The sequence below is a fragment of the Podarcis vaucheri genome (genome assembly GCF_965113315.1).
Source record: "Podarcis vaucheri genome assembly, chromosome: 12".
In the NCBI taxonomy this organism is placed as follows: domain Eukaryota; kingdom Metazoa; phylum Chordata; class Lepidosauria; order Squamata; family Lacertidae; genus Podarcis; species Podarcis vaucheri.
Window position 1 is genome coordinate 10,789,890 of NC_138750.1, and position 25,193 is coordinate 10,815,082.

The window sequence follows — 25,193 nt, forward strand, 5'->3', positions numbered from 1 at the left end:
TGGTATACAAATTTAATAAATAATAATTAATAATAATAAAAAATAATAACCTTGCTCTCATCGCATGCCATCTAATGAAGGGGACCCCAGTCCATGAAAGCCTGTGCCGTAATAAATTTGTGGGTCCAAGTTGCAGAATCCCTGACAGTGGGAAAGGAACAGACCTACTCTGACAGGATTCTACATTAATCAGAGCTGAGCACAGAATTGTGACATTGCTGTTTCTTGTGTACTCTTAGACTTTGAGTCCTTCTGTATAAAACTAAGGGAGTCCCCATGCTTCCATCCCAATCTAAATTCTAGACGCCCACCTGAACCCGCCTCCCCAAACAGCTCCATATGCCGCCCCCATTAGAGGCTTGGCTGGTGAACTCAAAGGACGGTGCCTTTCTAAATTATGGAATGCCCTCTCAGAGGCAGCCTGTGTAGAGACATCACTGTCTGCTTTTTTGCAAGCTGTAAACACATAAGCATTTCCCTGTGTTTCGAGGGTGTTTTCAGACTGTGGCTTTTATGCTATTGCCATAGTGTGCTCCTTGCAATTGTTGCTGGGTTTTTATGCTGGGCTATGCTGCATTTACAAGCTCCTTTTAGGTATTTGCCAATGAAAATGCCTGATAAAAATACTGAAAAATAAACCACAATGTTGATAATGATTTATGCAACCTGTGAAGAAGCATTTATTCTTATCCACCTTTAAGGGGTTACAGGACTTTACTGTTTTTTGAAATAGTCATCCCTCGGGTTACAGACACTTCAGGTTGTGCGTTTTCGGGTTACGGATGTGCCGGAACCCAGATGTACCGGAATGGGTTACTTCCAGGTTTCGGCGCTAGTGCATGCACAGAAGCACTAAACCGCGCTTTGCACATGCGCACATGCGGCGCTGTAGGTTGCGGTTGCTGCAGGTTGTGAATGTGCCTCCCGCATAGATCACGTTCGCAACCTGAGCTTCCACTGTATCAGGCTAATGTGGCAGTTCTTCAGGAATGGAATTAGATATCAAGTGGATTTTGGACATCCCAGCAAATTATGAAAAACAAGTGAATCCTGGCTTTTTTGCTAGGACTGTTTGGCCATTTCTATTCAGGAGCCAAAACAGCACCCACCTATGGTCAGTGCCTAAAAGCAGAACTTGCATGATACGATGCAGCTGATCTGAGATTCGTGTTAAAGGATTTCCCCAGGACATTTTGCTCCACTCCTTTTTGTACTCACATTTCCTCTACTGAGGTAGACGGTGACTTGACCCTCATCCCGGATCTCGGAAAACATGGGCGCTCCCACCAGGAGGTCCGAAAGGCCGTCAGAATTCAGATCAACTGCACATAAGGAGGAGCCAAAGTAAGAGCCCATCTGCAACCAAGCCGAGTCACAACAAAGCATTCAGTATCTGCACACACACAGGAGGAAATCATTTATGCTTTTCGTTGTTTGTAATTGAAATAGCAACTTGCTACTTTATCTCTCACAACACAGCAGCTCTCGGGAGTCTCTGAGCCACTGGGTTGCCAGCTTTTCATTCATTCTTTATTTATTTAATTCTATTATTATTAATTTATTATTATTATTATTATTATTATTATTATTATTATTATTATTATTGGAATTAAAGTTATACTTTTTCCTGTGTCTTAAAAACAAGTTGCTGCCACATGCCAAAAATCATTACCTGAAATACACACGGGCTCTTTCAGCGACCGTGATGGTTTTGTGAATATGCCAGCAAACATGCAGATTCTCATTTACATAGAATCATAGAATCATAGAATCATAGAATCATAGAGTTGGAAGAGACCACAAGGGCCATCGAGTCCAACCCCCTGCCAAGCAGGAAACACCATCAAAGCACTCCTGACATATGGTTGTCAAGCCTCTGCTTAAAGACCTCCAAAGAAGGAGACTCCACCACACTCCTTGGCAGCAAATTCCACTGTCGAACAGCTCTTACATCATCCTTTCTGGAAAGGTCAGGCATGTGCCAAGGCATTCACGAGATCAGTTTAACAGACAAAAAAAAATAATACTGAAAAGTAAACTCATGTTAACTTCAATGTGATTTTTAAGGAATGTATATCAAGCCTAGAAATATTTAGCTGCTGTGTTGGGTAAGCAGGGTTGAAAACTATGATCCGAACAAGCTCAAGAACCGGTCAGTCAAGGAATGTCTTTGCAGGATGTTTAATGAAAAAGGATCGAGATGGCAGACAAATAGGGAGTGATGGCCAATTTTTGCAAGGCATCTGTCATGAAGTTTGCGTGCTGCATCCCTAAGACTGAAGACTCCACACCATGCAGAATGGCTCCAGAACATGGATAATTTCCATGCCAATCTCACATATTTTTGGTGGCAGCTGGCACCAGTATAGAGACGCTCTACAAAACAGGGTGAACTGCCACATTCAGTAGAGTTTCCATGTGGCAGTCCTAATATGATTCTGCCTGAAATGGTTCCATTTCTTCCTTACTTCCTGACCTTTTGTCTTTATTCACCCATTGTGAATCTGGGTCTGTGTGTACCGTATTTTTCACCCTATAGGACGCACTTTTTCCCCTCCAAAAATGAAGGGGAAATCTGGGTGCGTCCTATGGGGCGAATGCAGGCTTTCGCTGAAGCTTGGAGAGCGAGAGGGGTTGGTGCGCACCGAACCCTCTCGCTCTCCAGGCTTCGGGAACACATCCGCAGCCTAGGCAGCCTAGGCAGAGCGCCCCGCACGCCGGACAGACATCCACAGCGTGGGGAGCCCTGCAGGAGTTCCCCGCAGGGCTCCCCACGCTGCAGATAGCAGCCTGCCACCCAACGGGCGGGGCACCTTGAAGCAGAGCGCCCCTCGCGCCGGGCAGACATCGGCCAGCCCCACAAGTTCGGGAGACAGCAGGGAGGCGCAGCGCCGCCAGCCCGCTGTTCCTCGACCTGGTTCTATTTCCCCGACCTGCTTTTGGGGGGGAAATAAAGGGGGGAAATTTCCTTTATTTTCCCCCAAAAAAACTAGGTGCGTCCTATGGGACGGAGCGTCCTATGGGACGAAAAATACGGTAATTCATCCAATGCCAAATTGCAAGCACATCGGATGACCTTTATTTTACCACTAGCACTATTACTTTCACCTCATTACACGCTCTTGATTGGCTGAAAAGTTGTTTTTTCCCTCCCACCCACCACCCACACTCCTTAATTTTGTCACTCAACTTGTCTTTGGCCAAGATGAGCCAAAGGTTCCAGCCAATGATGATATCAGCCATGCAACAACAGCCACACCTATCACTACAGAGTGGACACTGACTTCTCAAATACAGAAAAGATTGCAAAAAATTGTTTGCAAGTCACGGCAGAAAGATGAGAGAAAGTGCAAGCCATCAGCTCAGATCTCCAATCTGTTTGCTTTTACAGGGTTAAGGTCAAACATTTAGCATTTCGCTCCCTTTGTGGGTTCTTTGTTTACAAGGCTTTCATTACGCATTGGCGGTTTTTATACTAATAAAAAATCTAGGCAATGAATACCTGAGCAATATGTCACAGTGGATGTAAGCAATTTCAATCTGGAAAGGGATTTTGTTTGCCCAACTGCAACATTATTGTGCAGAGTTAGTGACCTGGTGTTACTGTGAGAACTGTAACTTTTTTTCTATTCACATCTGGCACATGGTTTCCAATTTCCTGTAAGGAACTAAGAGTCTCTAGCAGTGAAGAATCCAGCAGCAGGATTCAAGCGCTCTGTGCCACTGTAGTAGCTCACTAGATAAGAGAGTCGCTGGCGTGATCTTTGCTGTGCTAGAGCATCAGAAATGCCCACAAGTGGTCTTGCAGCTACCAACACAGCAAGGATCACATGACAAGATCATGTGACAGAAAGGGACAGCTGCATTCCACGTGGTCCCATAAACCTACTGGTTTCACTGACCCAAGCAACACAGAAATGAGGCACAGAGTGAACTACTCTTGGCTGGACCGATATTCACTTGCCTGCTTAACAACCCTAACATTTCCTCCCCTCCCCAAAGAAACAGGAAAAGGTTGTTAATATGAAGGGAAAAAGCACAAGAGTGTACCCTTGTTGTTGACATCATGGAAATGGTAGACCTTCTTGTGATTTTAGTACCTCAGAAATACATTTCACAAATAAAAAGCCTTCCCCTGCGCGTGCACGCGCGCACACACAAACACACACACACACACACACACACACCTCAAACATTTCAAAGGCTTTGTCAGAACAGAGCTCAGGATCAAAATCTCTGAGGGCTATTTTACATTTGAGATTTTCTCACACATCTATTGCCTCTCATATCAAACCATCACTTCTGACAAATGCTCAAATGTCTTATTTCACCATGTGTGGATATATCAAGATACCCACGTGGGCAGTGAGAAAAAGTAAAATGTGAAGGGATGGCCCTACCGGGTGGCAGAGTGGAGCAGCCACCTCAGGCAACTGATTTTGCGTGGCGCAAAACACCACAAATTATTAGTTGCTTCATTGATTATTGTTGTTGTTGTTTGCTGTTAGGGAATGAAGAGGCACTTATGAGATCTTGACAAACCTAAGGTATTATGTACCAAGATTTGCAGGGGGGATATTTGCTGCTATACAACAAGTAACAACATGTCTTAGACCAGGCATAGGCAAACTTGGCCCTCCAGATGTTTTGGGACTACATCATCCCTGACCACTGGTCCTGTTAGCTAGGGATTATGGGAGTTGTAGTCCCAAAACATCAGGAGGGCCGAGTTTGCCTGCGCCTGTCTATGCATTGGACAATAGAGAAAATTACAGCCCCAGGCCATAAGAAATTGTGAGCAATACAGCTGTAATCATAACTTATCTGCAGGATTAAAAGAAAAAGCAATATATTCCACATAAAAAATAAACAACCAATTATTTAAAGGATTACCCACCTTTTTACCAGAAGCCTGAAAGATCTTTATTAAAGAACCAGACCTCCTATCAGTGCGAAATATATATACCTGTGAAGTTTTAAACAGAAGAAGAAATTAATTGATTCTATTGCATATGAATCCACTCATTATTGATTAGCAAAATACAGCATGTATGTGGGTACTTCATCCATTAATCTGAAAAGTTTTTGCCTCACCTTTCCACAAAATTGAGGGCAGATTAGCAAAATACAACAAAAAACTAAGAATAAAACCTAAGTTTTATTAAAGATGGATACTATTTTTAAAAGCAAACAGAAAAAGAAAGAGCCACCCGCAGTGAAATGTGAGCTATCTCCTATGAAAATCCACCAAAGACTTTTGTAGGTAAAGCTGTTTTCAAGTGGCCTCTAAAAGAAATCAAAGTAGGTGACAGGCAAATCTCTTTGGAGAAGACATTTCGCAGTAAGACAAGGAGTATCTGCATCGCCTCAGGGTGGGGTTTAACCCCACAGCCCCTTTGTATCCGTGTTGCCTCTTTGCACAAGCAACATGTGAACATCTGGCTAGACTGTCAGTGCTGAACTGGCTCAGCTCAGTACAGTGGTGCCTCGCAAGACGAAAAGAATCCGTTCTGTGATTCTCTTCGTCTAGCGGTTTTTTTCGTCTTGCGAAGCAAGCCCATTGAAGGATTAGCGGATTAGCACTATTAGCAGCTTTTAGAGGCTTTCAGCGGCTTATCTGCTGATCGGATCAGCTGATAAGCGGCTTAGCGCTATTAGTGGCTTTTAGAGGCTTATCGGATCAGCTGATAAGCGGCTTAGCGGCTTAGAAAAAGGGGGAAGGGGAAAAAACAAGCAGGAACTCGCAAGACATTGTCGTCTTGCGAAGCAAGCCCATAGGAGATTCGTTTTGCGAAGCACCTCCAAAACGGAAAACTCTTTCGTCTAGCGAGTTTTCCGTCTTGCGAGGCATTCGTCTTGCGGGGCACCACTGTATTAGCAAGCCCTCAAGTCCCTAGTCCTTTGCAAAAGACCATTACAAAACCAAGGAAGATCAGCACTGCAAAAAAATGCTTTGCACATTTTTTTTGAAGAATGTTGCATAAACAATACAACAATGCATAACAGTGGCATTGATCCTAACATAAGTTAAGGAAGTTCACAGAAGGAATGTTTTCCATTTCCTCCTCCACACTGCCCTTTCCTACCTACCCAAACGCCACCACCCTCCTTAACAACATGGGGTGTGTATAGGGGCCTCTGAGGAAAGGGGAAACCAGCCAAAATCGGCAGACCTACACCTACCGTAATTTTAGGACACTCCCACCATATATTATTCAGAAGAGCCCCCAATCCCCAAAGAGGCTTTTCGTGGGTCTGGTGGGAATGAGAAATATTCCTCCCATGAACCACTTTTAAGGCAACTAATCTGATGATCCAAGCCAGTGTCAATAAACCCTTTCCAAATTACTGTAGCCCCAAATGCCTTGTTCATCCTTTTTTCCGGGAACTCAGTCAAAACAGTGAATATGCTGCCACGTTAGTTAAATGAGCCATTGTCTGATCGAGAGCCACACCTTTCCGACGCCTCCATCCTGAGGAGCTCCTCCAACAACGTCTGTCGTCGTCAGCTGAGAGAAGTGACCCGCTGTCACCGCATATCCTAAGCAGGGGGGGTTTAGGGTGGACGAATGGGAGGAGAGACATGACAAATGAATTCAGAAAAGGAAACAGGTCCAAGGAAAAGGTCAGCCATCTGGATGAAAGCAAAGTTCCCTCCCTCCTCCTTTCTTCTCATAGAGTGTAAATATGCTAGGCTTGTAACAAATAACCCGCAAAAACCAACAAGAGGTCTGCTTCTTCAGTACAGGAACTTGTTGGCACTCCATGCGGCACTGGAAGTGAAAATAAGCAACTGAATGTCTCTCCCCATCCCACCCCCGAGACCCAATGGCAAAGGTGTCGACAGAAGCTGTGAGGGTGACAAGAACAAGAGTTTAAGCCAGTAAAGGGCCTGGTTTCCAAAATAAAAATTAAGAGTACAGATGTTCAGCGGGATGAGAAACACCCGGGGGGGGCGGACAGATTGCTTCATGTTGAAGGAACTATCTTTCATGCCTGTTTAGTGACAGTTTCCATTTGGCACCCAAAAATGGGGGTTCCCTCAGTTTAAACTGCTATGCCAAGGGATGTGGGGTGAGGGAAGAGATATAAAGCATATGCTTTAAAGTAAAGGTAAAGGGACCCCTGACCATTAGGTCCAGTCGTGACCGACTCTGGGGTTGCGGCACTCATCTCGCTTTATTGGCCGAGGGAGCCGGCGTACAGCTTCCGGGTCATGTGGCCAGCATAACTAAGCCGCTTCTGGCGAACCAGAGCAGCGCACGGAAACGCCGTTTACCTTCCCGCCGGAGTGGTACCTATTTATCTATTTGCACTTTGACGTGCTTTCGAACTGCTAGGTTGGCAGGAGCAGGGACTGAGCAACGGGAGCTCACCCCGTCGCGGGGATTTGAACCGCTGACCTTCCGATCGGCAAGTCCTAGGCTCTGTGGTTTAACCCACAGCACCAACAAGAGCTTTAAATTGTTTTAATCTTTTAATGCTTTTGTTGTATGCCTTTTATCCTTTCAATGTTTTATCCTTTCAACTACTGTGATAAGTTTTCTGATCTAGCGGTTTATAAATGCTATTATTATTATTATTATTAATGATGATGATGCTTGGCTAAAGATTAAAACAAAAATTAAGGGTCCACACTAAGGGAAAAGAGTTTGTTTGGAAGAGGTATCAAGAATGTAGCCCAATTTGCCATCCTACAGATGATATATTGTGGGACAGGAGGAGTCTGTAAGTAAAGGAGGAGGAGGTGGTGATGGTGGTGATTCAGCTCCTTGTAAGGCTGTGATTTCATAGTCCCTTCTGCCTGCAAAAGACTAGCTTTTCAAATCTATTCAAAGGCAGAAACCTCAAGGTCTTCAGGATATCCAGCCATCTCTTCTCTAAGAATTTCAAAGTAGCTTTCACTAAGTGGTATTTTTTAAAAAAACAAAAAGCAGACTAATAATGATAGTGGGCAGAAGAAAAGGGGTGATTATCCAGTTTTTAAAAGCATTTAAAACCAAACAAAAGAAGAAAGTGGAAATCTGGAAATGCTTTCATAATGAGAGCAAGTGGTCACTGAGGACTGGGCAGAAGACATTAGATGTTCAGTATTTCTCTTCTGTCACTCACTGCGTTTTAAATCTTAGTATTCAAAGTATTATTGATGTGCAATGTCTTTAGTCCCTATCTTATCTTGGCAGATATTCTTTGGAGCAATAGACAGCTGTGCCTACTCAAAGAACTGCTATCCTCAGAGTACAAGAGAAGAAAACGAGCTTATAGTTTAGACATACCCAAGAGGTAAAATTAATATACTATACAACATGTGCAACTGGCTGGGAGTTGAATTAAAAAGTTCACAAATCCCAATCTATAGTTTGGCCAGGCAATTTTCAGACTTTCAGGAAGCCATTTCCACATTCTCATTTACTGAGACAACCCTGCAGATGTTACTGACCCCGACACTTCACAGAAGATTATGGGGTGTTTAGTATTTGAGCCCTGCTTATGAGGCCTACTGTCCATTTACGAAGCTTACTAGCATCATCCCATGTGAACCAAGAGTGCAACGCAGGACACACCTAACACTGACCTGGGAAAATATTAATGGTGCATCTAAGGAAGTGGACTGTAGTCCACAAAAGCTTGTGAGATAATACGTTTGTTAGTCTTTAAGTTTCAAGATCCTGTTGCTTGGGGGAACAACAGTCTCTCCAGGGAGGGCATTCTACAGCCAGGATATCACCGCTGAAAAGGTACTCTCCCTATTTGTCATCTCCTGAACCTCAAAAGGTAAGGCCACCTGGAGAAAGACCTCAGAAGACAACTACTCCAAGTCAGTATATACAGAAGGAGAAAAAAATCAAGGTAACCTCATCCCCAATAATTAAGGACTTTAAAGGTCCAAAAAGTGTCACTGAAAAAGCTCTAACAAGCTTTCATGGAACACAAGGGTCCCTGACATACATGACAGGCCATTAGGCCTAAAATAACCCATTCTCTGTGTATTTTCTTTCTTTCTTTCTTTCTTTCTTTATCACTTCCCATGGGGCATCCCAAAGCAATTTACATAATAAAAACTTATATGAAACAGCTGCATATATAACAACATTTTTCTAAACAGATAAAGATATAAGCAAACACTTTAAGACAACCAGAGCACATTCATAAAATCAATTCAAATCTGATGCAGATACCAACTAGGATTTTTTTAAAATGTCCATTTAGAAGGCTTATATTCATGCAGATTTCCCATACCTACCACTAAAAAACTTTGTGCAAGACAGTTTAGACTGGTGTCCCACAACCTGGTGCCTCCCAACCAGTATGGTTGTGATGGCTGAGATTCATGGGAGTTGTAGTCCCAACATCTGGAGGAAACCAAGATTTGAGACGAGTAGCAATGGGCAGCTCCACATCACTTACCTAGGTATGTATACCGCTTGGCTATCACAGATTCATCATTCAGCTTGAAATAAATATTGTCAGTGAGATTCAGCACTTTGATGGTCCCGGTCCAGTAATAAGATCCCGGGGCTCCCATGACAACCAGCTCCTACCAACAGAAGAGTTCCAGCAGTCAATAAAACAAATCTTTGAAGCTCCTCAAGCATGATGAAGACCAGAAAAGTAATTATCTTCAGAAATTCTGTGGTGCTGGGGGGCAGAGAAGACTGATAAATTGGGGGAGACTGAAACAGGTTAAAATAATCTAAACTTTCTGGATTACCGTATTTTTCGCCCTATAAGACGCACTTTTTCCCCTCCAAAAATGAAGGGGAAATGTGGGTGCGTCTTATGGGGCGAATGCAGGCTTTCGCTGAAGCCTGGAGAGCGAGAGCGGTAGGTGCGCACCGACCCCTCTCGCTCTCCAGGCTTCGCGGATCTCTCCGCAAGCAGCGGGAACGTTCCCGCTGCTTGGGGAGAGTTGCCGGCATCCCGAAGCCTGCGCGCGCTGACCTCAGCGCGTCCAGGCTTTGCGGACCTCTCCCCAAGCAGCGGGAACGTTCCCGCTGCTTGGGGAGAGTTGCCGGCATCCCGAAGCCTGCGCGCGCTGACCTCAGCGCGTCCAGGCTTCGCGGACCTCTCCCCAAGCAGCGGGAACGTTCCCGCTGCTCGGGGAGAATTGCCGGCATCCCGAAGCCTGCGCGCGCTGACCTCAGCGCGTCCAGGCTTCGCGGACCTCTCCCCAAGCAGCGGGAACGTTCCCGCTGCTCGGGGAGAGTTGCCGGCATCCCGAAGCCTGCACGCGCTGACCTCAGTGCGTCCAGGCTTCGCGGACCTCTCCCCAAGCAGCGGGAACGTTCCCGCTGCTTGGGGAGAGTTGCCGGCATCCCGAAGCCTGCGCGCGCTGACCTCAGCGCGTCCAGGCTTCGCGGACCTCTCCCCAAGCAGCGGGAACGTTCCCGCTGCTTGGGGAGAGTTGCCGGCATCCCGAAGCCTGCGCGCGCTGACCTCAGCGCGTCCAGGCTTCGCAGATCTCTCCCCAAGCAGCGGGAATGCTCGGGAGGGCTCCCCCTGCTTCGGGCGAGTGTCTGCAAGCCTCGCGCACCCGGCAGGAGGTCCCACCGGGTGCGCGAGGCTTGGGGCGGCAGCCTGTCGCCCGAAACACGGGGAGCCCTCGGGAGGGCTCCCCCTGCTTCGGGCGAGTGTCAGCAAGCCTCGCGCTCCCGGCAGGAGGTCCCACCGGGTGCGCGAGGCTTGGGGCGGCAGCCTGTCGCCCGAAACACGGGGAGCCCTCGGGAGGGCTCCCCCTGCTTCGGGTGAGTGTCTGCAAGCCTCGCGCACCCGGCAGGAGGTCCCGCCGGGTGCGCGAGGCTTGGGGCGGCAGCCTGTCGCCCGAAACACGGGGAGCCCTCGGGAGGGCTCCCCCTGCTTCGGGCGAGTGTCTGCAAGCCTCGCGCACCCGGCAGGAGGTCCCGCCGGGTGCGCAAGGCTTGGGGCGGCAGCCTGTCGCCCGAAACACGGGGAGCCCTCGGGAGGGCTCCCCCTGCTTCGGGCGAGTGTCTGCAAGCCTCGCGCACCCGGCAGGAGGTCCCGCCGGGTGCGGGAGGCTTGGGGCGGCAGCGGACTGCTTGCGCGCACCTAGAAGCTTGGGGCGCGTTGAGCTCAGCACGCCCCAAGCTCCTGGTGTAGCGCAGCGATCCGCTAGCCCTGGGAGAGCCCGCGACTCTCCCAAGCCTAGCGGACTGCTTGCGCGCACGCAGAAGCTTGGGGCCCGCTGAGCTCAGCACGCCCCAAGCTCCTGGTGTAGCGCAGCGATCCGCTAGCCCTGGGAGAGCCCCGCTGCTCTCCCAGGGCTAGCGGACTGCTTGCCGGCACGCAGAAGCTTGGGGCGCGCTGACCTCAGCTCGCCCCAAGCTTCTGGATTAGCGCAGGGGTCCGCTAGCCCTGGGAGAGCCCCGCGGCTCTCCCAGGGCTAGCGGATACCTTACCGGCACGCAGAAGCTTGGGGCGCGCTGAGCTCCGCACGCCCCAAGCTCCTGGTGTAGCGCAGCGCACCTGGGGGGGAAATAAAAAAATTTTCCTTTATTTCCCCCCAAAAAAACTAGGTGCGTCTTATGGGCCGGTGCGTCTTATGGGGCGAAAAATACGGTACTTTAAGAGCATGAATTGTATTGTGCAATTAGAATGTAATAGCCTGGCTTGCATGTCACATTAAACCATAGTTAAAATAAACTGTGGTTTAATGTGAATGAGCACCATGCTGATGCACACTGTTGAAATCCCAGGTGTTTTGCTCTTCCCCTTGTAGTAAGAATTCACCACTATACCACCTTGTTTGTTATCCAGGTGAGGAACTCCTCCTACTGCTGGGAAACAAGCTATGGTTTTGTTCGTTGCGTATCCAGCTGCAGGTTCTCCAAACAAACCATGAGCAGAAGCCAATATGTGTTCATGGCTTAGGGGGAACAAACCACAAGCCCAGGACATAACAGTGCATCAAGCTAGACAATGGCTTGTTTCCTAGCAGAAGAAGGAGCAAGGGAGAAATGGAGCTGCTCATTCACATTAAACCATTTTAACTGGTCCATCAAACTCAATATTGCCAACGCTGAGAAGCAACAGCTCTTCAGGGTGCCAGACAGTCCCAGCCCCACCAGGAGATACTGGAGACTGGGAACCTTCTGTCCTGCATGATGCTCTACCATATAAAAGTCTCACAGCCGTAATTGAAACAAAGTCCCATAGACCTTTTCTAACTGTATATCTATAAGTCCCAGCAGGGAAAATTCAGGCTTCAGTTGAAAGTTAATCTTCAAAATTCTCCGTATCAATGTATATATATTTGTATCCAATATTTTTTGGCTTTTTTACACATCCACCAAGCATGATAAAATGTCCCTTCCTGTTCTTTACATTTCCAGTAAATATTTGTTTGCATAAAACATGCAATGAACTTACTGAGGCGTGGCAGCAGAGGAACTGTCATGTTTTCAAGGCCTACCTTTAGCTATGAATCTATCGCCAGCACGTCTCCTCAGTTCAGTGGCAGACTTTGATCTTTGAAATTTCAGTGGTGCACAGTGCAAACCCAAAATTTGTCATCCGCCCCCCCTTCCGTTCTGATCAGCTCACTGTGTTATAGCTGGGAAGCCATGCAATGTCTTCTAGTGTCAGCGCTCAGTGTGGTGGAGCCAGCAGCACCTCCCCAGTCTTTGCTCAGTTCTCTTATAGGGTAGTCACAGCGAATCCTCACAAGAATTCAGCTTTGGCCTCAGAAACTTTGGGATCCCCTAGGCTGCCTAGCTCTTCTCCACCAGACCAACAAACTAGGCCTGGACCATCAGAACTTGGCTGCTTCCATCTACACAAGGTCAGAAGCTATAGCAGACAATTCTATACATACGATGTATGTAAACACGACAGGCTCCATAACTTTGAGTGGCTGCTCTTTTGGGACAACCAACCCATCACACAGCAGAAAACAGCATGCATTAGCAAGACGGAATGCTTCTTGTGCATTAGACGCTTGTCTGTTTGACCCAGAACTCATTTATCTACATTTCCTGCTCACTCTGAAATGGCTGAAGCTCCGAGGCAGTGCACCAGAAGTTCAAAGCCACCTTTTGAATGCAGAGCAAGCAAAGGGAGTTCAGAGCATGGGAAAAGGAACAGGCTTGATATTGCAGACAAGTCAGGAAACAGCTGCTGCTGACACGGCTCTGGTGATCAAACGCGTTATCAAACAGGTTGCCACCCTTTCCAGATTAACCTGAAAAAAATCCCACCGGCTTGTTTTGAACACTGTGGCACATGCTCTGTTTATATGATCCTGAGTGATTAAACCCTTTGGGCCCAATGCAAAGATGCCTTGGAAAGTAATCTCTCTCACATTCCCTTACAATCTAGATTTGCCCAAGGCAGGGCTAGACATTACCAAAAGCACATGACGGCTGCCAAAAACAGTGGCCTTGTGTCTTGTTTCCTGTTCTCATAAGCTTCTTTGATCATCTAGCCCAGTGCTCTGGCTTGCAGCAGCTCTGAAGGGTCTCAGGCAGTAGAGGTCAGCAGGGAGGCACAGGCAGGGCAGCGCTGTGCATCTGGCTTCCTGGCACCAAGCATTTTCCAAGAAGGAAAGGTGCAGAGAGCTCAGTGCAGTGCAAGCGCAGTGATGGAGCCAGCAGAGCACTCCTGCCAGCGCTGCTACACTGCACTGAGCTCCCTGAGTCTTGACCATCCCTCTAGGTAAACAGCAGCAACACTCAGCATCAAGCTGCACAATGCCAGCCTGTCTGCACCGCCCTGCCAACCACTGTTGGTCTCGGGTAGAAAGAAGTCTAACATATCCCTTGGGATGCTGGAACCTTGGGAAACTGGGATGGTTCTTCCTCTAACAGTATGCAGTCATGAAATGTGTGGTGTTACATTGCCATGCCATCAAGACACCTCCCTGCTCCCTACCTACAGCAGCTACTGATGTGAACCTAGGAACAATGTTAGAAAATTGGTAGCTTAAAAAACTAAAAAGCGAGGAGCAAGAAAGAATGGGACTGAATTTTAACCACATCCAAGTTTGCAGAGTTAGCATCATGGGATGTTGAGTTGCAGCTTGCCTGCTGTCCAATTTCCAAGTACAAGATATATCCACATTGCATTATTTTTCAACCATGCAACCAGAAACAAATACAGTGGTACCTCGCCAGACGAAATTAATTCGTTCCGCGAGTTTTGTCATCTTGCGATTTTTTTCGTCTTGCGAAGCACGGTGTCGGAAAAGTTTTGGAAAAGCTTCAAAAATCACCAAAGTCTTCAAAAACCTCAAAAAAGGCTACCACACCGCGTGCTATGAGTTGCCCCTCGAAGTCAAGTCGCAACTGTATTAACGGTTTTAAGAAAAAGCAAACAAACTTGCAAGACGTTTCCATCCTGCGAAGCAAGCCCATAGGGAAAATCGTCTTGCGAAGCAACTCAAAAAACCAAAAACCCTTTCGTCTAGCGAGTTTTCCGTCTTGAGAGGCATTCGTCTTGCGAGGTACCACTGTAGCAGCTACCACCTGGAAAGGCGTACGGGAACAAGAGGTCCCAGCTTTTCACGTTTGTTTTGCACTGTGGAATTTATTCCTGGCAATAAGAATTTACCTATGAGGACTGACCTGTAATACATGAAACAGTCCTCTGGGGCAGGCACAGGCAAACTCGGCCCTCCAGGTGTTTTGGGACTACAATTCCCATCATCCCTAGCTAACAGGTCAGGGATGATGGGAGTTGTAGTCCCAAAACATCTGGAGGGCCGAGTTTGCCTATGCCTGCTTTGGGGAGTTCAGGACCAGCGCCTGGCGTGGTGGGGTGAATCCTGGGACCCAGCAGTCCACTGCTGCCACCTGGACCAACCTCCACCTTCACTATTTCTGCTGCCAGCTCCTTGATGCCCATTGCAGAGTCAGGACAGGTGGCTTGACCCCCCACTCCAGGAGCCAACTCCCCAGAGGCATCATCTTAAATACGCTGGCCTTGCCCCTTACGTGTGCCCACTGATTTGGGCATGTAACCCAGGGGGCTGACTGGGAGGGGTCCCATCAAGAGCACTTTGTCCAGGGCCTCCCAAAACCTGCGCCCATGCCTCCTTCAAAGATAAAAGATTTTGAGGGGGACAAAGTCACACTAAGCCAGTGCACTTGAGATTGAGACCCACAAGCCACATAGGATTCAGGCTGATTTCTGAGAGCCCCAAAGCACAGGATTCGTCACGGTCAGCGTAGGTGGCAGAGGCTAAACAAGGGATAACTGCAGTAGCTTTTTCACAACTTTTCTTGATGCGGGCGCTACTTCCCACACTTTTGCCTTCGCAGTATATCACGCAGCAAGGAGTGGCCACAGCCCAGCTGTAGAGCAAATCCTTTGCATAGAAAGATATTAGGTTCAAATCCCATTAGAGTCCTGCCTGAAACCTTGGAGAGTCTGTGCCAGTCACAGATGGACCAGCTGGCTATGTTGCATCTGGATGTATGCATGGTGCTAAAATAAGCGCCTATTAAGTAAGTGAACTAAAGGGACACGGGTGGCACTGTGGGTTAAACCACAGAGCCCAGGACTTGCCGATCGGAAGGTTGGCGGTTCAAATCCCCACGACGGGGTAAGCTCCCATTGCTCAGTCCCTGCTCCTGCCAACCTAGCAGTTCGAGAGCACGTCAAAGTGCAAGTAGATAAATAGGTACCGCTCCGGTGGGAAGGTAAACAGCGTTTCTGTGCGCTGCTCTGGTTCACCAGAAGCAGCTTAGTCATGCTGGCCACATGACCTGGAAGCTGTACGCCAGCTCCCTCGGCCAATAAAGCGAGATGAGTGCCGCAACCCCAGAGTCAGCCATGACTGGACCTAATGGTCAGGGGTCCCTTTACCTTTACCTTTAAATAAGTGAACTGGGAGTGTGCAAAATCACTATGTATCTAATAGTTCCTGCAAAGTGTCATATGCAAAGCTGCAGAATAAAAGGACAACATAAACGCTGGGAAACTGCTGCACAGAAAGCTTGAAAGCTGAAGGCAAGTTTCTCGATTCGGAGACTTTTTACACCATAGCAACTGGGAGGTTTTGGCCAAAGTTCCACCACTCACCTCTGTGAAGTAGCCTGCTATTCCAGCCTGACATGAGCCATGCTCTTCGCCATATTTCTTCTTATACTCTAGCAAGGAGAAGGATTAAAGGGGAGGGGGGAGAGAAACACAGTCACGTCAGTCCCTGCCAAATGTGTGTGGTTCGCAGTTGCACAGTCCCGTCCGCTTCATTCCACATGTGCTGCTCAGTGCTGAGTTGCAAGAGGCCCTCGGCTGAGCCAGCACTGGGAAATCTCTGAAATTCACAAAAAACCTCAGAAATCCAGGATCCTTTGCCACATTACATGGGTATTGTCAAAGCCAAGCTTTGGAGGAACAGCACTGTAAACAGATAACGTTTCCCCGTTTGCGAAATCTGAAAGGCCGGGGGCCAGGAAAAAGCCTCTGACCATTTAGGACAGGAGACCAGTCATGAGACTCGAGAATGAGAGAGATGGAGACCTGCATGCAAGGGGCAGGCTGATAGCTTGTAACTTGCAACAATTAAGGTTGAAAGCATTAATCAGAGGCGGACTGACTTTGGTCCCCAACCAGAATGAAGCTGAAGAACACAGAAGAGCGTTTGCTCACATTGATTCTTGATGCCCTGCCTCTCCCAGGTCTTCTCTTGACCTTCTTTCCATGTCTTTCCCTTTACTCTTTTTCCTTCCCCTCTGATAATTTGGAATGTAAACACTTGGGGGCAGAGGCCTATTGCATGGGCTTATGTTAGGCTATAAAGTGGCATGTACATTGATGGTGCTATAACAATATCAATAAGACCACATGGACAACAAGAGCAGCCCAGAGCCTGTGAGAAGAAGAAGAAGAGTTTGGATTTGATATCCCGCTTTATCATTACCCTAAGGAGTCTCAAAGTGGCTAACATTCTCCTTTCCCTTCCTCCCCCACAACAAACACTCTGTGAGGTGAGTGGGGCTGAGAGACTTCAGAGAAGTGTGACTGGCCCAAGGTCACCCAGCAGCCGCATGTGGAGGAGCGGGGAAGCGAACCCGGTTCTCCAGATTACAAGTCCACTGCTCTTGACCACTACACCTCACTGGCTCTCCACACAACACAACAGAGGCACAGGGAATACTTGGCACTTGGCATCACCAGTGCCAACCATGACTATTCCTCTGGTCCAGGTTTTGCACCTCTGAATTACTATTCTGCTTTCTTCAAGATAAGCCAGGATTGCCTGTTTACCCACCTTTAAGCAAGACCATCCCAGTTATACACATCATCTCTGTAATGTAGAAAAAATCAGCATAGCACAGAACTAACAGGGTGTTTTTGAAGAAAAATTGAAAGCTACTGCACATCCAAAAGAAGTCATTTGGGGCAAAATAAATGAATCATGATAACCAGTCGCACTGAGAGCTCCATAGAACCATGCTTGGTGCGGTACTAATTTATAGCTAACTTAGCAGACAAAATGTGGATAGTGTCATTATACGGTTTAATCACTAGATAGCACTGGACTTAGTTGACCCTGGGTAAAAGGAGTTTTCTGTGTCTAGTCTCTTCTTGTCAAAGAGAGACAATAAAGTTCTTGTCTGGCTTCTTGACTGGTGTGTCCTCCAAGCCCTCCATGACAATTATTTTTTCTATGGTGTTTAAGTTTTCTTGTCTACCTCATTTCCACTTGCTCTGGAAAATTTAAACCAAATGGCAAACCCGCTTAAAGGCTTTTGCTACCAAGGCACCCTGGGAATTGTAGTATTGAGAAAGAACTAACAAAGGGTCGCTTAAAAGAATTGTCCACTCACCAAACTACAATTCCCAGATTTATCTGAGCCAAGTGAAAACAAGTGAATACAACATGAAACTGGTTTAAATGTGCAGTGTAGCTGTGCCCTAAGAATCAAAGTGTTCGGGGCTACAATTTTAACAAGAATTTTGCACTTCTGTCCTTCATATGAACAGCTTCTGAACTTCACAGTCAAATCTCTGGCAAGAAAATCATAGTATCATTACAGCATTTATTCCCACTTCCTGTTTCTTGCGACATGCTCCCCCGTGATAACTGGGGTTTCAAGGAAAACATAGTGTGCTTCAGTTTCTAAAAAAAAATCGCCATGTAACCTGGTAACACTCTGAAACAGCCAACCACCGACTCATTGCTAAATTATAAGGAATGTACTTTGCAGATTGTCTCTTTGGAACCAAATGTATTCCTCATGGTTTGACAGACCACAAGAACTGTATAATGAACTCTTAGCTTCAACATAGAAACAGTCTGTTTAAAAGAAAAGGGAATATTGACTGGACTGGCCAGCAACTATTTCCACTTTTAAGAAATATAAAGATCATTTGTACTGGGTAAACTCCAGCAAAAAGCAAGTGGGGAGACTCCTGATCATTTCATCGGGGTCAGGATTTCATTCATTCCAACAAATCAGAAAAATTAGTATGAATAATATGTTGATAAGACAGTGGTCTGAGGTAGCATAAACTGAGAAAATATCTTAGATAGCAGAGCCAATTACGTCAATAAATTAATAATTCCAGCCCAACGTAGGGCTTTTATGCTGGCCCGGTTGAATGTTTTTCCCTCAGCATTTGTCCGGGGAAGATATCAAAACATCCCTAGAAACAAGAGACTCTGCAGATGTTCTATGAATGTCCCGGACACTGTAGAGCATATTCTCTTTCATTGCCCATTGTACAGTACGCTCCGTCAACGCGTGCTGTCCCCTCTTTTAGGTGGTCTGGAACCCCAGCAAGGTGAATGTGCGGGATTCTGCCTATCCGACGTTGACCAAAGGGTAACGGCGGGGGTAGCTGAGTTTTTGGTAGCAGCCCTCCAAGGAGCAGGTTAACAAGGAAAACCACTGACTCTATATGTATATATATATATGTATGTAGCCAACTGCTGCCTTTTTATATATATTTCAAGTCACCTACATGTTATTTTCTCTTTTATGGTTTTATTTGTACAATGCCTAATAAAGGTTTGATTTCAAATGGAGAAAGCTAAGCAGTGTCAGAGGCCATATATGCACTATATCAAGCCACTTTAATTCATACAAGTCCCCACCAACTAATCCTGGAAACTGAAGTGTGTTACAGCTGAGGAGAGTTGTTAGAAGACTCTTATCCCCCTCATAGAGCTACAATTCCCAGAGTGGCTTCACAAGCAATCCCTCTTCCCAAGAAATCTGGGAATTGTGGTGATGTGGGGAACAGCAGTCTCCGAACAACACCCAGCACCCTCAGAAAACTATAGTTCCCATAATGCTCTGGGAGAGGCCATGACTATTTAAAGTGTCATGATGCTGCTTTAAATGTATAGTGCAGATGGGCTCAAATGGTCACAGATTTGATAAAAGACTTCCTGAAAAGTGGAATGGGGGGCAGAGCAGCACAATTATTAGGCAGCTATTATCAAAGCAAGCTAGTTTAAGATATTGCCAAGCCAAATCATGCAAAGTACACTGACAGGAAATTTCCCTGAACAGATACTGGACATTAATCATTAGGAATGAGGTGGGCTGCAGTCACAGCTGACAGCAATATGGAAATAACCAAATGGGTTGATCAAGAGTATATATAATAAGGGTTATTTCTTAAACCCCGCGTTGCTGTATAATATGAAAATGACTGAATGAAGAAAATAATAATAATAATAATTTATTATTTGTACCCCGCCCATCTGGCTGGGTTTCCCCAGCCACTCTCGGCAGCTTCCGTAGAAACCAAAAAACACTAAAATATCATACATTAAAAACTTCCCTGAACAGGGCTGCCTTAAGATGTCTTCTGAATGTCAGGTAGTTGTTTATCATTCTGACATCTGATGGGAGGGCGTTCCACAGGGTGGGCGCCACTACCGAAAAGGCCCTCTGCCTGGTTCCCTGTAGCTTTGCTTCTCGCAATGAGGGAACTGCCAGAAGGCCCTTGGCACTGGATCTCAGTGTCCGGGCAGAACGATGGGGGTGGAGACGCTCCTTCAGGTATACTGGGCCGAGGCCGTTTAGGGCTTTAAAGGTCAACACCAGCACTTTGAATTGTGCTTGGAAACGTACTGGGAGCCAATGTAGGTCTTTCAAGACCGGTGTTATGTGGTCTCGGCGGCCGCCCCCAGTCACCAGTCTAGCTGCCGCATTCTGGATTAGCTGTAGTTTCCGGACACCTTCAAAGGTAGCCCCACATAGAGCGCATTGCAGTAGTCCAAGCGGGAGATAACTAGAGCATGCACCACTCTGGCGAGACAGTCCGCGGGCAAGTAGGGTCTCAGCCTGCGTACCAGGTGGAGTTGGTAGACAGCTGCCCTGGATACACAATTGACCTGCGCCTCCATGGACAGCTGTGAGTCCAAAATGACTCCCAGGCTGCGCACCTGGTCCTTCAGGGGCACAGTTACCCCATTCAGGACCAGGGAGTCCTCCACACCAGCCCGCCCCCTGTCCCCCCAAAACAGTACTTCTGTCTTGTCAGGATTCAACTTCAATCCATTAGCCGCCATCCATCCTCCAACCGCCTCCAGAAAAGGGCACGTAGAGCACAAATATCAGGGCTCCACTCTCATCTACACATGAGAAAAAGGGAAATAGATTTGAGGTGTGGGTGAGGAAAAAACAATGCAGGGAGGAACAAGGAGATGTTGTGTTACAGGCAGAAACAGAGCTATAGAAAAGATGACTGAGAAGAAGAATGGGCCTCTTGAGTGAAGCAGGAAGAGCACACAGGCCCCATTCATTCTAGGCAATCAACCTCCTGAAGCAAGACATTTCTTGCATGTGGCTGGCATATCCTGATCAATTGTTCAAGAAACAATGAGAAAGGATTGGCCATCTTAGCCAACCCCCTTTCCAAAGCTCTGAAACACGACAGAAGAAAGCATGACGAAAGCCACTCAGCAGCCACATGCACACACTGAACACCTGGGCGTTCATATTTGCATAGAGCCCCTTCACAGAAACCTAGATTTGTAGAGTTGGGAGGGACCACGAAATGTCATCTAGTCCAACCCCCTGGCATGCAGGAATAGTTTGCCCAATGTGTAGGACTTGAATTCGTGACCCTGAGATTAAGAGCCTCATGCTCATCCTAGGATTCCACTTTGTGAGAAATTCTGTGTATCTACTTCAGTAAGTGCATAGGGCCCTTTCTCACACGGATAACACTTTCCCCCTCAAATATGGGGATATTTTGGTGATACTATAGTACACAGTGAGGGGCAGATGAGACTTGTCAGCCTGGGAAGGTGGCCCATCTAGGAGAAGAAAAATGGATCCTAAACCTCTGCTGCCTTGCAGGCTATCTTCGGAAGAAGAAAATGCTAAAGAGGAAACCCTACACAAATCTGGAGTCAAGTCCCTAAGATGTTTGGATGGCACCTTCTACACCTCCTTCCTGCAACTCCAGCAGCCAAGCTGGTGCCAGATGTATCGCTCTGTTTTTCTTTGGACCACATCTGGGCAGCCTCCATGCACGCTGCCCAGGCTTGCCCCCGGGAAGGTCACTTTGGTACTGCTTACAGCGCAGTTCGACTTTGCCCCTGGAGGTGTACTCCATTGTTTCTGGAGACAGACGGGTGCCAACAATGGCACACCAAGAAAAAAGCACACCAAGAACTCAAGCCAATGTAATTTTCAATAGTGGGAGTGGACTTACATTGGCCTGAGTTCTTGGTGTGCTTTTTTCTTGATATATTTACCGTATTTTTTGCTCTATAAGACGCACCAGACCATAAGACGCACCTAGTTTTTGGAAGAGGAAAACAAGAAAAGAAAAAATCTGAATCCCAGAAGCCAGGACAGCAAGAGGGATCGCTGCGCAGCCCTGGCTTATGGGATAGCAGCGCGCAGCCTCTGCTCAGGGAAAAGCCCCCAAGAGCCGCACGCACGCTCCACACAGCTCTTTAAAGGGAGCCCTGAGCAGAGCCTCCCGCCTACATTCGCTCCATAAGACGCACACACATTTCCCCTTACTTTTTAGGAGGGGAAAAGTGTGTCTTATAGAGCAAAAAATATGGTAAATAACAAGAACTCCAACTTATTTAACAATTGCACACTGGCATTTTTTCCCGTAATGCATGGTCATCTAAAGAAGGATAGAACTTTTTTTATGTATGCAACGACAGCAGCAAGAATACTTATTGCAAAGTATTGGAAGATGCAAGATTTGCCCACTTTGGAAGAATGGCAGATGAAGCTGATTGACTGTATGGGACTGGCAGAAATGACTGGCGGAATCCGTGACCAGGGAGAAGAGTCGGCAGAAGAAGACTGGAAAAAATTCAAGGACTATCTACAAAAATACTGTAAAATTAAGGAATGTTGAATGATGTTGGATTGAAATTAAGCGGTTTCTAGCTGTAATGGTAAAAAGAATATGATAAAATGGGTTTTTTTTGTAAGTAAGAATTTAAAGTTATAATAATCTAAGATGTTGGAGGGCAAATAAGGTGTTTTCTTTTCTTTCTTTCTTTTTAAGCTGTAATGCTTTGAGATAAGGATTTGCTGTATAAATAATTTGAACTGGATATACAAGAAGGGGAGGGAGGAGGAGGTCGGGGAAATATGTTATGAGAAAATAAGTTGTGAAATTTATGTGTTTTTAATATTTTTTATGTTTGCTTTTTTCTTTTTGTTTGTAAAAAATTGGAAACTCTAATAATTTTTTTTTTTAAAAAAAAAGTAATGCATGGTCATCAACAGACACACATACATTTGGCACAAAATGACACTAATTCACTTTGGTAGCTATTCCTATTATGAATATAATGCAGAGGGCGAGAGAATTGTTTAAAAACCCAGAGAAAACACTGGTGCTGGGTGAGAGGAGACACAGTGCTGCTTGCTTCTTATTTCTTCATATCTGCAGGGCATCTAAGGCAGAATGCTCCCCCCAACGGCATCTTGCACCAACCCAGCAGCATCTTGCACTTTCTGTTCATTCCATCACTGTTGTTGCATCCAAAGGCAGCAGCAAAGAGAAAACGCAGCAGTTGTTTTGTGTTCAGTGGTCCTGCGATGATTTTAAACAGCAAATCACTGGGAAACTATGAAAATAGGGAAATGGGCAGATAAACTTGGGCCTCTGCCATGTTTCAGCTAAGCCATGTAATGGAGTTATTTATATGGTTAGGCAAACTTTGCAAAGAGCAGGTTTTTTTACTTGTTTCCTCAAACTAAACAAATTATTATTTTTTTTATCTGAAGGAGGAGGGAGCAGAAAAGAATGTGCTGGTCAGTTCAGGCCATTCTTTTTTTTCTGGGAAGTTTTAGAGGCAGAATTTAACACACAAGGTCATTTTTTGGATGGTCTGATGTTGCCTACAGAGAATGACTGTGTCAAAGACTGCAGCATACTAACCAATTCTAACTTTTAAATTCCCATGCCTTTTTCTACATTGACCAGCCATACATACCCTGCAGCATTTGAGAAGCAATGGAGAGACCCACTAGAAACAGAGGTTTCAGATGCATGCTCTGAAACCCATTTTTCCAACTTTTGATGTAATGGCCCTTAGATTTTCTTATTATCAGTAACAAGTCCAGAGTGAGAGACTAGGGCGATGTCTGTTGCTTCCAGGAACTCTTGTCTGTTGTTGCATCTTTTTTATACACTGCTGGGAAATATTTTCAATACATTAAGCAGTATAGAAACTAAATAATTTTTTAAAAAATCAAATCACAGCAGCCAGCAAGAAGGAAATGGAGAAGGTAAGAATGCAGCTCAATCCAGTACAGTCATACCTCGGGTTAAATATGCTTCGGGATGAATATTTTCGGGTTGCGCTCCGCGGTGACCCAGAAGTAACAGAGCGCATTACTTATAGGTTTCGCCGCTTGCGCAGACGCTCAAAATGATGTCACACACATGCATGGAAGCGGCGAATCGTGACCTGCACATGCGCAGACATGCAGACGCGGGTTGCGTTCGCTTCAGGATGCGAATGGGGTTCCAGAACTGATCCCGTTCGTATCCAGAGGTACCACTGTACAGTCATGCTTCATGTTACGTTTGCTTCATGTTACGTTCTTTCAGGATACGTCCCGCAGCTACCCGGAAGTACCAGAAAGGGTTACTTTCGAGTTTCGCCACTCGCGCATGCGCAGACGCACAAAATGATGTCACACGCATGCGCAGAAGCGGCGAATTGCAACGCGTGCATGCACCAATGTGCCGCCGCGGGTTGCATTCCTTTCACGTTGCGAAAGGGCCTCCGGAACGGATCCTGTTCACAACCAGAGGTACCACTGTATAAGTAACTTCTGCTCGTTCATGGTAGTGGGAGCTTAGGTGATAGTAGAGTGTGAGCTCTGGTTGGAGGGCTGTGGCAGGCAGTGCGCTGCTCCACTTTGGCACAGTGAACAGCCTCCTCTGTTTTACATGGAAGAATCCAGAAGGGAAGTAAGTAATGCTTGACCTGGTGCACCCTCAGTATCGGGCAGCACAGTAACGGTCCCATGTGCCACTATGCTACATGCACATGAACTGCTGTGGCAATGTGGCACCTGGAGATTGCTGTGAGCTGCTTGGTCAATGTGGAGGATGTCTCTGCTGGGTCTGAACAAGCCCCACAGGACTTCACACCCACACCACCTAAGATTCCATCTCACATCCATTCGAGACCTTCTTATCACAGGAAAAAGCGCACATAAATCTGACGAGATCAAAGGCTCACATCCGGCAAATACTGGACTGCAACTAATTACATCCTGGATTGTTCTTTTCCCCACCCTCAATTTCCATTTGTTCCGTCTTTCGCTGCAAACTCCCAGCCAAGGATTTCATTGTTTCTTTCTGGAGGGCACATTAAAGATGATTATTATAGGAAGGGAGGATCCCAGTCGGAGCAATGGATTGTAGCCATCCCTTTAGATGGAGCTAATTAACTGCAGTTTGGGTTGAAAGCGACAGAATTCAGCAAAAGCAAACTCAGTCACCCCACTCGATGCCTGTGACGGTGCTGTTTGGCGGCTGCAATACAAACCAAGTCCCTAATTTTCAGGACAGTTTGTAGCACGATCAACTGCACACTGGACAATGCCAAACTGCCAGTTTCCCACTGGCTGCTTCACAGATCTTGGGTCCACACTGTTCTATTTTTAATAGCAGTTCTCAGCTGATTGTGCCTGATCAACTGAGGTGTTTTTGCTCAGAAAAGGTGATGGATACCAAAAACATACACACATATACAAGCGATTGCCTGATCCAGA

At 46.5% G+C, this 25,193-nt stretch overlaps 1 protein-coding gene across 1 annotated transcript in view; it reads right to left on the minus strand.

Annotated features, from left to right (window-relative positions):
* Positions 1-25,193, minus strand: part of ITGA9 (integrin subunit alpha 9) — a 241,243-nt gene that overhangs the window by 186,099 nt on the left and 29,951 nt on the right. The window contains exons 5-9 of the mRNA XM_082192761.1: positions 16,039-16,106; positions 9,409-9,538; positions 6,456-6,541; positions 4,898-4,966; positions 1,219-1,356 (exon numbers count right to left, since the gene is read on the minus strand). Of these exons, the coding sequence (XP_082048887.1) occupies positions 1,219-1,356; positions 4,898-4,966; positions 6,456-6,541; positions 9,409-9,538; positions 16,039-16,106 (491 nt within the window). The remainder of the gene's footprint in view (positions 1-1,218; positions 1,357-4,897; positions 4,967-6,455; positions 6,542-9,408; positions 9,539-16,038; positions 16,107-25,193) is intronic.